At 41.7% G+C, this 13,259-nt stretch overlaps 1 protein-coding gene across 3 annotated transcripts in view; it reads right to left on the minus strand.

Annotated features, from left to right (window-relative positions):
- esrrga (estrogen-related receptor gamma a) overlaps window positions 1-13,259 on the minus strand; it is a 69,393-nt gene that overhangs the window by 40,100 nt on the left and 16,034 nt on the right. For all 3 annotated transcript variants that reach the window (XM_038702039.1, XM_038702037.1, XM_038702038.1), the window contains exon 3: window positions 8,182-8,298. In XM_038702039.1, the coding sequence (XP_038557967.1) occupies window positions 8,182-8,298 (117 nt within the window). The remainder of the gene's footprint in view (window positions 1-8,181; window positions 8,299-13,259) is intronic.

Consider the following 13,259-nt stretch of genomic DNA (forward strand, 5'->3'; position numbering starts at 1 on the left):
CTGTACTGTAGCATCACTAGCACTCAAACATCCTGCTAAGTCATGCATGCACAGCACGATCAAATATACAGGTGGCACCACCAACCAGGCCACTCATTTGAGAAGGCAGCATGGTTTCAAAACAAAAGAAAACAGCACTGGCTGTAATGTTACCAGGGGGAGCAGTTAACCTGGAGCAATGCAAGCGTACAGCAAACACTGCTTCCAGAGCACTCTTGCCATAAGCTACTGCCCTCCTGGTTAGGGGCAGCATTTTGCCTCATGCCATATAGTAATTCACCTGATTTTCAAAGTAAAGTACAAGGTACAACATTGAGATTGGCAGATGCTGACAGCGTGGTCAGCGACATTCTTATTTACTCTGAATTTATACAACAATCAATGTTGTCAATCTACACACTCTTTCTCTCATATTACTTTCTATTGCACAAACTACACTGTCACATACAGACTAAATTTTTCTTTCTTTTTGCCTCATACCTAAAAAGACCCAGTGCTGTGCTGAGCTCACTTTATAAAGAGCCCTTTCTAACTACCTCATCTATTTTCCAGCAAATTAACTCTCTCTCAGCACTGATTAATGATCAAATCTAAATGAATCAAATTAAAAATTGAAAATTATATTTCCAAAGCCTACAAAAAAGAGACAGGAGGAGGTTAGCAGGAGAGTGAGAGTGCTCTACCTCCTCTTAACAAATGAGCCTTCAAATCATAAAGAATGGGCAAGAGAGGAGAGGAGGGAGGAATGAGGAGAAGGAAGGAGAGGAGAGGAAAAGGGTCAGGGGAGAGGAAATGTAAGAATCAGAAAAAAACATTACAAAAAACAGAGGAAAAAGAAAAGGCAATGGAAGAACAGATAATTGAACAGGGAATGGGTAAGCATTGGAATAAAATGGTGAGACAAAAGAATTATAATTTAGATAAAAAACGATAAAAAGCATTACTGGAAGATTATGATAACAGAAAGTATAAAAAAAAGAGAGAACAGAGGAGAGAGGAGTAGAGCATAGGTTGTGAAAGAAGAGGAGAAGGCGAGGGGTACGTAATGGATGGGCTAGTAAACATAAGAAGAAAGGAGAAAGAGAAAAAATTAAATGAGAGAGAAAAGGAGGGATGAAGTGAGTGCTAATAAAAGGAAATGAGATAGGACTAGAATAATGAGAGAACCCATGAAAGAAAAGAAGAAATCCACAGAGGTTATATGCCTTAATTATATGCTTTAATTATTATGTCAACTAACAGTACACCTCTACTCTGTCTACTGCTTCTACATCTACACACAGAAATATCAGAATAAATAGAGAATAAACATTTGCTCGCCAATTTTCTGCGTACATAGAGCATAGTGTCTGTAAACTTTGATACCATATATTTGCTTATATGAATAACACAATTTTGTATCACTTTTATCATATGCTGTAGACACTGTAACGCACACACACACACACACACACACACACACAGTGACAGTGATGAAGGTGAATCATTTCTATCGTGGGAATATTGCTGCCTGTCAATAGCACGATCTGCACTGATCACATCAGCATAGATTTTACACCGCACTGGCGTCACTCTGTGTCAGTGTATGTGTGCGCGTTTGAGCAGTTGAGGGATTGCGAGTGAAATGCCTTTGACACCTAAGTGCCTTTGAAGAGAGAGCCGGCAAGCGCGGAAAGAGAAAGACAGAAGGGAGAGGAAAGAGGAGAGTTAGACACAAAATGGATTGATTTCAGATGGTCAATGATATGATAAGAGAATGAGAGGATGAAAGAGGGCGAGAACGGGAGTGAGGGATAGAGTGGAGAGTGGAGTAGGAAGACAAATAAAATGATTGATTTCTGTTGATCACAGTGAGGAGTAAGAGGGATGACAAAAAGCACAAGAGGAAGAGAGCATTTAAAGAGGCAGAGACGAGGAAACACAGAGGGAGGGGAAACGAGAGAGGAAGAGAGTGGAGTTTTATGGTAATTGAAGTTGTAACAGGGTTGAAGTCTCTCTTCCACCTCAGACCAGGTTATCACCTTATGTTGCTGTGTGTGTGTGTGTTTTTGTGAGCGTTTGTTAAACCGCAGTGTTGATGTAATAACATAAAGGGTTTTCCTATGTGGTTTAAGAACTGATGGTAGAGTAGATTGGGTAAGACAACAGACCCATTTAAATTTAATGCATAGGTGTGTGTGTGTGTGTGTGCATCTCTATATCTTCTGCATGTGAGGAAGAATTAGAAAATAACAAGATAAAGAAACATACAATCTATGTGCACACAGGAATACCAGAATAAAACTGAGTGTGAAGAAATCAGATCAGTGTCCGAGTCAAAATTCTCCGCGTTTCACTTCATCTTCCTTAAAGATGTTTACGTTCAAGTTAAGAAAACTGACACAAGCGAGCTCAAAGAATGAAAGAAAACTAAAGCGAGCATGAGAGAGGGGTGGAGGGGAGGTTAAGAGGAGTGTGTGTGTGCGTGTGTGTAGTGTCATGCAGTGACGTTTGTTTAGACCAGAACAGATCAGAACAGCACTGCCCAAGGCAGCGGGCAGGTGGCTGTCACTGGTGTGTGAATATGTGTGTGTGTTTGTGCAAATGTGGCCATGTGTGTGAGACCATGTGGGGTCCCTGAACAATGTGGCCTTTTCCATGTTTATGGCCCGTGTTTATGAAATACCCTGATACATTTATACTACTACAGCAAATGCACTGTCCAAATAAGAGTACGGGTATTTATTTTATACTCAAAAACACCCCAAAACAATATAATCTGTATTAATCAGTTCTCGAAAATAACTTATTCTTGTGGATATTATCACAATTTAGTCATTACATAGCAAAGCACCACGTGCATATTTATTATATTTGTGACACACTAGAGCTCTGTGTGAGTGTTTAATGAAAGCATTGCTATTATGAGCTGTCAAATATAATTGAAAAGTCTTCTGATAACTAAAGGGATATTCCTGGCACACCTCTCCTCTCAAGACAAACCAGAAAGAAAGTGTATGCGAAACAGAGCGGACCACTTAGACAGATCGCTCGTCACAGTACTTCCATTATCGCTCCTTTCTAGCTGGGATGCAACCAGATGCCAGTGACACACACAAACACACACACTCGGTCAGGACAGACGCTACAGGGCCAGATTTAGCTACAAGTTTCCCATGGGGGAACACCAGACGCCACCAGTTGTCTGGCGCTCCACTCCTCTGTTTCCCTGTCCTCTCCTCTTCTCTCCTTCCCTCTCCCAATTGCTCACTCTCTCATCCTCTGGTCATCCTCTACTTTCATTCTTTCCTCCCTTCTTCTTGTATTCTCCTCCTGCAGTATTCATTCACCAGTCAGCTTTTGTCCCACAAACTGTGTTTTCCTTGCCATTTCATCTTCCCCCTTTTCCTCACTGTCATCAGTCTTTTATGAGAGATGAGTTGTCTTTGTGTGATTTGCAGGTGAGCACGTGTCAGCCAGTCGTCTTCACTGTGGTGAGTGCAGCAATGAGATTGCATTGCAGCAGACTGGATTGCTGAGCTATGAAGCGAGTTATGACGCACACTACCAGCTGCATATACACACCAAAGACACACACACAAGCACCAGCACTCACACAGACTGAGGCCTTCCACCCGATCTCACTCATTAGGTCTTAGAGGCCGTGGGGAGCACGGCCAAAGTTGGCACGAGCTGTTTGTGTGTGTGTGTGCATGTGTGGGGCAATGTGCCAAGGTTTATATTTGCAGTCCGTGGACTTGTCTCTCTAGTAGTCTACCATGTGAATCCAGCTGGCCGTTTACGACAATCTAGAGATGGAGGCTTTGGTTTTGGATTCAACACATTCTGTCTGTTTAACCATGATTCATCAGACGTGCCATCATCAAAGCTGCTATGTTGTAAGAGAGCAAATCTGTCAGTATGACCATATGTACAATATACATGCTGACTGAATATTGCTGGCTCCTGGACTGTGCGCCTTTGCCAAAGCCTTTCATGTTCAAATGTCTGATCTGTGTTTTGTATTCTGTTCATGACAACTCTACACATTACTGCTGAATTTGAATGCATTATGGCTGTCTTGCCTTGCCAGTTGTGTATAAATTGAAATAACTGTCACAGCTACAGTGTCATTACCTTTGATTTTGTACAGTTTAACTTGTCAAATTGTTACAATTAAATTAAAACTTATTTTCTGAGGTTGGCATTTGTTAAAAATCGCTTTCAACCTTCTCCTGTTTATACCCCTGTTCTCTCACTCCCCCTCCCCTCTCTCCCGATGCAAATTTACACCCCGCCCCTGTGACCTTTCGGTCTTCAGCTGACGCATCATTATGACCTCATTAAAAATGGACAGACAACCATTGCCAGAGGGGAAGTTCTCATAATATAGTCAGGTCTTTTAATTGCCTTGCTCCAGAAATTAGCTGCTACATATTGGTGGGTGGGTGCCCAATGTTCATTGCTTCCTTCCTGCTCGTTTACTCCTCTCCTCTGGGTGAGAAACATTCAATATTACACACAGAGCTTTGTGTGTGTGCATTCACATGATGAGGTGTGTGTTTAAGAGAACATGTAAAGAAAAGGCTCCACTCTGAGTTGGTTTACTGACCCTCTGGCCTCTTGTTCTCCCCTCTCTTTCTATCACACACACACACACACACACACACACACACACTTCCTTGCTGCCTCACTTGCTCTTCATCTCACTCTCTCTGTCTCCCAGGGCGACAAAGCTAATTTGAGGCAGATCTTGCCCTAAGGGGTAAACTACAGCATCTACACACACACACACACACACATATGCACACACATTCTACTTCACGTCCCCCACCCCACTCCCACTCCACCCTTACCACTTTATCTTCACCTTTCTCCCGTGAGCTAGCCCCTGACAACCCCAGTTAGCTATGATGCTAAATGATGTAGCCACTTACCATTATCATCTTTGCGATTCTTCTGCAACGATGCTTACACCCAGAAGGGCTGCGTGAAACACATTAGGCAATGTTCTTAAAGGTTGCGTGTGCAAAGGGTTGTTGAGAGTGAAAACATGTTCAACCAGGTAATACAATGTCCTTGGTTGTTCTGTACATTGGTCTTTATAAAGATGTGTGTTATTAGTCCAGTGTAAAATGTGGTTGAACATGATGTACCAAAATACTGAACAAACATTTTTGATATAAAGACATATCACCGTATTTGCTAAGAAAACCCAAATATTTTTAAGGATGGAATAATCTGCACAAGGTTTTGAAAATTTGTGATAATGGAAAGCCACTAATTAATAAATTATATAATTACCAGACTATACCTTCTTTATGGGTAATGTTTCAATTGAGTTAAGTCGTTTCCAGTGACACCAGTGCATTATTATGGTTTGAGTTCAGAGGGGTGGGGGGTCCCTTTTAGAATATTAATTCAAGGGGATGTTTAAGAAATTTAGTATATCACAATATTATAAACTAACATCTCCAACAGTATAAAGCAAAGGTGATGGGATACATTTAGCTCCTTTTGTGTTAGTTATGTAATTCAAATTTTACAGTTTAAAAACAGTGAAAATTTGAAAATATAAGAAAATGGATATATCAGTTTCTTCCGAATGACCCTTATTCATATGTAAAGCGGGACCCCATGTATTAAATTCACACCCAGCACAACACATGGGGTGGCTGTGGTCTGTCATGTTGATGTATATATATGTAGGCCTAGGGGTGTGTGTGTGTGTGTGCCGCACGCATGCATGATATATGTGCGAGGAGCAGACGAAGCAGCGGCAACAAAAGGCAGTTATAGTTGTGCTCTCTTACTGGCTTAGTGGTCAAACCACATCCTTAAGAGTTAAAATCAATAGCATGTCTACCTCCATGTTCACTCACTGCTAAACAACATCTAGGTAAACATTTGTAAAAAAGCATAGCTTTTAGGGAAATTATCACTAAAACATATTTTGTTGCAAATGACGGCTTGGTTTGGAGTTTATTGACGAGGGCGATGTGGTTTCTGTGTCCAGTAGGATGATGCCTGAGCTGTGTGAACTGTGACACTGTCAGAGCCGCCAATAATGCATACACTTACATGTGCGGTTGTGGCCACACACACACACACACACACACACACACACACACACACACACACACACACACACACCAGACAAAACAGAGATGAGACATAGGTTCTGCCTATGTCAGATCAACCGGGAGAAGAAATGCTACGATAGCAGCTTGTTGGGAGTGTGTGTGTGTGCGCAGAGAGCGAGAGAGAGAGAGAAAGAGAGAGAGGTATGCGTTTACAGTGAAGAGAAACTGGGCTGTTGGAGGCAGTGATATTTATGAATTTTGTTAAAGTGTGTGTTTAAGTGTCCAAAGCTTTGAAGTTTTCTAGTGTCATCTTCCCTCTCATAACATTTTGCTGTTTGCAAGACAGACAAAAAGAATAATTTGAAGACAAGGGTCAAGCTCCAGCTAAGTCAAAACTAAGCCATGATGTAAATTCCCAGCATCTCAATTTGATTTTAATTCCATTTTAGCCTTTTTACTACAACCAATATTAGTTTTAGTCACAATTTAAAATTTAGATTATTGAAAGTAAGTAAGTAAGTACAAAAAAGTTACATACATCATAAAATAATAAATTCATGCTATATATATTATTTATAATTTTATTCTAGCCATGTCAGGAAGTGTGACATCAGGCATGTGAAGTTGTCAGTCGATAAAATATTTTTATCAGCAGCTTGTCAGGTTAATAAAATGTGCATGTATTTTTTGGTTTATCTACCTCAGATCGTTACGGTGTCACACAGTTTGAGTGGGTGAAAAGCTGCAGGTACTGTGTGGGGAGAACATGGAGTGAAGAGGAGAATGGATGGACGAAAGACAACAGAAGCAACAGAACCAGTACAATAACACTGAGTGGGAGAATTGGAGGGAGAGATGAAGACAGGAATGGATGGAGGGAGGGCTGGCAGGCGTCGACAGAGGCACGCTCCCTGACCACTGTAAGGAAGGGGGCGTAGGCCAGGTCTCCCATCAATTACAACCTTGACCCTCCTCCTTTCTCCTTTCTCTCTCTCTCTCACACACTTTCTGCTTCATTCAACCATCCTCCCCCCTGCCTCTCATCCTCCCCTGGTCCCTCTCCTCTGCACCTATAAATCAATCTCTTCTTCTTGCTTCCCTCCCTGTAGCTTTATCCCACCTTCTCCCTCCCACTATGACTCTCTCTCTCTCTCTCTCTCTCTTTCTCTCGGCCCGCCTCTTCATCCCCGCTACACCTCTCCCTCCTTTTATCGTTGGAAGTGCAGTGGGAGTAGAAAGGTCAGAGGTGGGCAGACAAGAGGGAGAGAAAGGGGCAGAGGTATTGAGGGAGTGTGAAAATGAGAGAGTGAGTGTATTTAATCAAAGTGGTGTGGGAGCAGATAATATCTCGTTTTTTTTTTTTAACCTTTCTTCACCGCTCAACAGTGAGTGTTGTCCTTTAATATATGTGTTTTCCATATTTAGGTAAAGTAAAACAAGGAAGTAATTGGCGGCCTGTCCAGGGTGTACCCCGTCTGTTGCCCGATGTCAGCTGGGATTGGCTCCAGCCCCACCTGATCCTGTACGCAGGATAAGAGGTTGACGGTGGATGGATGGATGGAAAACAAGGAAGTAGTCGGTATCTGGAAATGGGTCTGGAAAACCACTGGGAAACTATTTTATGTAATTTCTGTATGCAAACATACATCATACATCAGTGTAAAGTGATGGTGAGATGAGAAGACAGACAGAAGAGTCAGAGAAACATAGTTTTGAACACATATGAGGATTAAAAAAGATGGAAATCAGAAGGCAACAAGAGGGACATGATGCAAATATAAATAAATTTCAATATACTGTATATAAAAGGAGTATTAACAATTTCTTAGAAGTGTTACATGTAGCATTGTTCAACATCAATAAATGATTTTCATACTTTGATGTATCTTGGTATATTTAACGTGCAACATCTTTGAACGGACGACTGACCTGACATTTACTTCACCATGTGTCGTGAAGTGAAACTGTAGCCATTTTTAACGTTTTGTTGTCTAAAAAACATTCTCTGGGAGCCATAAATTAATCTGGTATAACCAAATAAACATATTTTAATAGGCTTTAAAATGCTACATGTAGCACAGGTAACAGAGAAAGATAAGGAAGAGACCTTTTCCCTTACCCTCCCTCAGCATGCCCACAGTCAGACACTTCATGAAGCGGCAGGCCTGGCACGACTTGCGTCTCCTCTTGGTGATCTCACACTCGTTGGTGGCTGGACAGCTGTACTCAATGTTGCCTGTATGTAAACATGTTGGAGGAAGAGAGAAAGAAAGGTTCCATTTTAGATAGACACATCAACAGGCAGGCAGGCAGACAACTTTGTTAGACGCCGTTCCACAGCACATCCGGCTGCACGAAGACACAAGGGGGAAAAAATACACTACATGTTTTCATTTTGATTATTGAATGGACAGAGAGAAAAATGTAAAGTTGTAGATAGACGCAGACACACAATAAAAGGTAACCTTGATGAAAATGTACAAGCTACCTTGGTCTTCACCTTTGACTTTAAGATGCCCCACTGTTGGCATACTGGCCATATTCAGTACAGTGCAAGCGCTGAAACCAAATTCTTTTAAACTGACCAGCATAAGCACACCATGTGCTTTCGTACGACTGTTGATTTAATGTGTCAGTGGTCCATTGTTACCTATTAAGTTATCACTTTGTTAAAAACAACTAGCATAGAAAAGAGTGTAGCCTATATGTTTATGTATGCATGTGTGTTACATGGGTATATACAGCATGTGAATGTGTCATGGCTGGAGCAAGTTGAGGTTGCGTGACTAGCTGTAGTTCACTCACAGTAACACTGGTGCAGAGCTGAGGCTAAGACTATCAGCCGACTTAAGTCTATTAACTTCGCAACGCTGGCCAACAACAACAACACCTTAAGTGTTTGTGAAAAACGTGCTCTCTCTCTCTCTATACTACAATATATTTAATATTTAATAACATTTTTCTTTTGCTCCTCACTCTTTTACTATACTTTATCTTTCCATTTCTATATCTTCCTATTTATACATTGTCATGTCCTATGTCTTGGCTTTTTACTCTAAATGAGACCTATTTCTAACCATCTACTCTGCCTCCTGTTTTCCTCCCCTTTCATTGCACCCTGTTTCGCTATGTTGTTTTCTTATTTTCAGGCTCACTCTCAGTTCTGCTCATTTCCTCCACTTAGTAATTTGTTTCCAGCCAGTTCAAAGTGAAGCACAGTTATGGATTTGTTAGGACAGTTTGGACTGTTACAGAATCGCTCGAACAGCTTTATTTGTTCAGGAAGGTCTATTTATTTAGTATAAACTGTGTTGAGATGTGAACAAAAAACTCTTTGTTCCCTTCCTCCCCTGCCCACCTTACAACTACAGTAGCCAGACAAGCCAATGCATCTCCCACTGAAACAGAGTAAACAGTGATTGCTATTGACTGCTGCTGTGCAGAGGATGTTTTCTCATTACTGGGCTGATTAAGGGGGCTAGTTAGCTTGGAAGAGGCTAAATGCACGTCCACTGCTTAATGGGTAACAAGATGCTCATTAATCGGTCTTGTTAGTTAAAGTAAAGGCTACACATGCTAAATGCTGGGGGAAACCATACATTCTAATGGACACTACTAATGGGACTAGTTAGCGTACATGCTGATGATACAGGCAGAGCAGATTCAGTCAGCAATTAAGAGGGACACTTACCTAGCACTAAGGCTAAATGTGCTAATGACACAGATTCTGCGTGGGTTAATGGCTGGTCAGTAAAAGGCCTTGTTAGTGCAAAGCTAAACAGGCAAGCGCTGCTAAATGGATAACTGCAGTAAAGAGCCACTTATATGGCTGGTAGCCTTATGGCTAAATGTGTTAAACCCCCAGTGAGAAAAAAGGTTAATAGCTATACGTACTGAGTGCTACTGTGGAAGTGGGTGTCAATGGGCAATAATAATAATACATATTATTTGTTGATTAAAGTGACACCCAATGACACAATTTACATTACTTCAATTCGACAGAAATTACTACCTCAGCTGGAGGTGCAGTGGACATTAACACTAGCATATTTGTACTAGCATATTTGTATAAAAGGTACTTGGTATTACAGAATTCGGTAAGGGGGTTGGTACTGTAGGCTTACATCACAGACTTACATGAAGATGTGAAAGGACTATGAGACCGAGGCGTTATCTTGCTGTGTACTCTTTGCATGCTCAGACATAGACATAAACATCCTGCGTCAGTGGCGGTTTAGGGTAGGAATTAGAAGGGTTTACATCAGAATGGCATAGCTGTGTGTGTGTGTCTTTATGTGTCTTATTGTGCACTAGGTGGGCATGGAGCAGAGATGTTCTTGGAGGCTCCTATGTACAAGGTGTGTGTTTGTGCGTGTGTGTGTTGGTGTGAGTGAGGGGGATATCAAAATCCCCTGCAATTTCCTTTGAGATGTGTGTGCATGTCCACCTGCATGACAAGTGACCACCGTTGTACAGACTGTGTATTATGAATGTTAGTGTGTGTTTTCCTTGCCATACTCTTTGAGCTGTCTTTTTTTTAACTCCTCCTGACATAAGTTCAGCCTCTCCCTCTCATTCACTTCCTTTTCTTATTACCTTGGCTTCTGATTAGATGGTTTTAACTGGGGAGCAACAGAAAATATATAAGTAGAGGGCCAGAGAGGTGACAAAGTGACAAAGCCAGATTCGAATTCTCTCCTTGTGATTGACCAAAATCCAGCCTTACCATACTATAACAAAATATACAAACATGCAAATATGTATTTGTATTTTAAAATTGTTCAATTATTGAGGAATTTGTTTATTTTCTTTAGGGCAGTATGAACAGAACTATCACATAGATTGATCGTCCCACCTACCATTTCCACTGCCCTCATTCCTTTGCTCTAATTTACTATAGCCTTTTTCATCTTCTTCTTTTCTACTCTCATCTACTTTTCTTCTTCCCTCTTGCTGTCTTCCTCTTCCCATTTCATCGCCCTATCCCTCCCTCTCACACACTTTGCCCTCCTCCTCACTCCCCTTTATCCCTTTCTCTCAATAAGGGAGTGATAGATGCAGGTTGTCAGGTGTCGCTGGACTGACGCCACAGAAACAGCAGCTGCCAGAGCCACTTCCTCCATGCTGCGACACACACACACACACACACACACACACACACACACACAATTCCTTCCTACATCCATGTGCCCAATCCACCCTCCCCCTTCGCCCCTCTTTCTCTCATTCCTTGTTTCAACTTGTGGTTTATCCAAACCTGTGTACCTCCTCTCCTCTCCTCTCCTCTCCTCTCCTCTCCCTCTCCTCTCCCACCCCATGCTCTCCTCCCTGTCCAGCTGGAGGTGTTTTTTTGGTGATTACCTGCAGTTTTATTGGCTAATGGGTTGAAACATACCAATATGTCTGCCGCTGCCCATCTGAGGCTGGCCCTGCATTCCAGCCAAGATGCACACACTAACACACAATCGTGCATAAACACAGGCATATGTGCACAGACGTACACATAAACCTGCACTCATTTGCATGGATGAGCACAAGCCCAAAAGCCCACACTCAGACACACAGGCTAATGCACTTCCACACTATCTGTGGAAGAGTTTGGCTTGTGTGGTAGCCAAAGATAATGTCATGACCCATTTGGTAGAGTAGATCCAAGACTGCTCAGTCTGCATCCAAACAAACATTAACAGTTGTACTGTAGCACAAACATTAATTTTGTTCATAAAATGGCCTTGCATTGATGGATTTTCTTAATAAATTCTAGACGTGTCCATTCAAGCTTTGAAAAATAGCTTGTGTAAGTGTATTGTCAGTCGACTAGTAGCAATTTCTTAATAAACATCCAGGAAATTCTAAGCTAATTTTGACCAAGAATACAAAATAATGATTTGTATCTCTCTTGTGGCTCCAGTTTCAATGTGGCTTCCAATCCTATTGCTCACCAAACTGGTGGATTTCGTCGCAACCTTTCGTGACAACAGTCCTGTGACAGGCTTTGCCAAAGTCTTGACCCATAACCTCTGACTCCGGACTTCCTGATTTACATGTCAACTACAGGAGAAGGGAGGATTACAAATACAGTGGAACTGAGGGAGTGAGGGTGGGTGGGACAGAGCATTTTGCTTTAAATCTATTCAAGGTCACCGTTTACATGGCATCATCTATATGTTTGCTGGGTTCTTTTATTTAATCTGTAACTGTGTCTTCACCTACGTAACCTTTAACACACCCTCAAAATGAAATGAATGTGGAATTGGTCAACTTTTAGACACTACAGAGAAGACAGATAAATTAATGGTTAAACCTATACACAGAGTGATTACAAAGTAATCTGTGTGACTGTCTATTCATGTGTGTTGGTGTCCATGTGCTTCTATGAGTTAGTGTGTGTGTCTCTGCCTTTATCTCTGTATGTGTGTGCTCCAATCTCTTTTTCAGGGTTGCACAATGTCCTGATCTCATCCTATAATAAACACATACAGGTCATCTCTAGGTAGTGGTAACCATCTAGTGGATGTAAGACTTCCACCCCCTCACATCTCCCTGTCTCTCTCTCTCTCTCTCTGGGGCTTTACTGGGAAAGCTGCTTATCGGAGGAAAAAGAAAGCAGCGACAGATAGGTGGATGGATGGAAGGGCAGATAGATGAATCCTGTCTGATATGACTGACTGACTGAGTCGGTGGGTCGATGATGACTGGCTGGCTGACTGGTAGCTTGGCTATTGCAGTGGCACACTGACTGACAAGAAGGCTGTCCTGCTGACTGATGTGGCCTATTAGTTGAACAAATCATTAAAGATTGTTACTCAAACACAAAGTCTTCAACGGTTTATCACTTGCTGACCGACTAACAAGGTCAAAAGAACCACATTGGCCCTAACATAAAATTCAATTACTCTGATTTCCCATACCTAAAAATGCTTCATGGACAACAATAGATTTACCATACTAACGTGTATTGTCTGTGTAGCCAAAGCCTGATATAGTGTATTCCTCGTGTCACAGAACTCTACTGTTGTCCAAAAACTATGAAAAACAGCGAGCCACACCATTGCACTGGCTGGTCATTTGGTATTCTCAAAGCAGTGGCTAAAAATATTTATCATATGTATTGTAGAAATATTTGACCTGTTTTCAAAGATTGACATCTTCAGTAGGAATGAATGGACTTGGGGGAGAAGACCACTTAGAGAGAGT

This window comes from Micropterus salmoides, unplaced genomic scaffold (assembly GCF_014851395.1).
Source record: "Micropterus salmoides isolate LMB-PRFRI ecotype aquatic unplaced genomic scaffold, ASM1485139v1 Ms_hic_scaffold_6, whole genome shotgun sequence".
Taxonomy (NCBI): domain Eukaryota; kingdom Metazoa; phylum Chordata; class Actinopteri; order Centrarchiformes; family Centrarchidae; genus Micropterus; species Micropterus salmoides.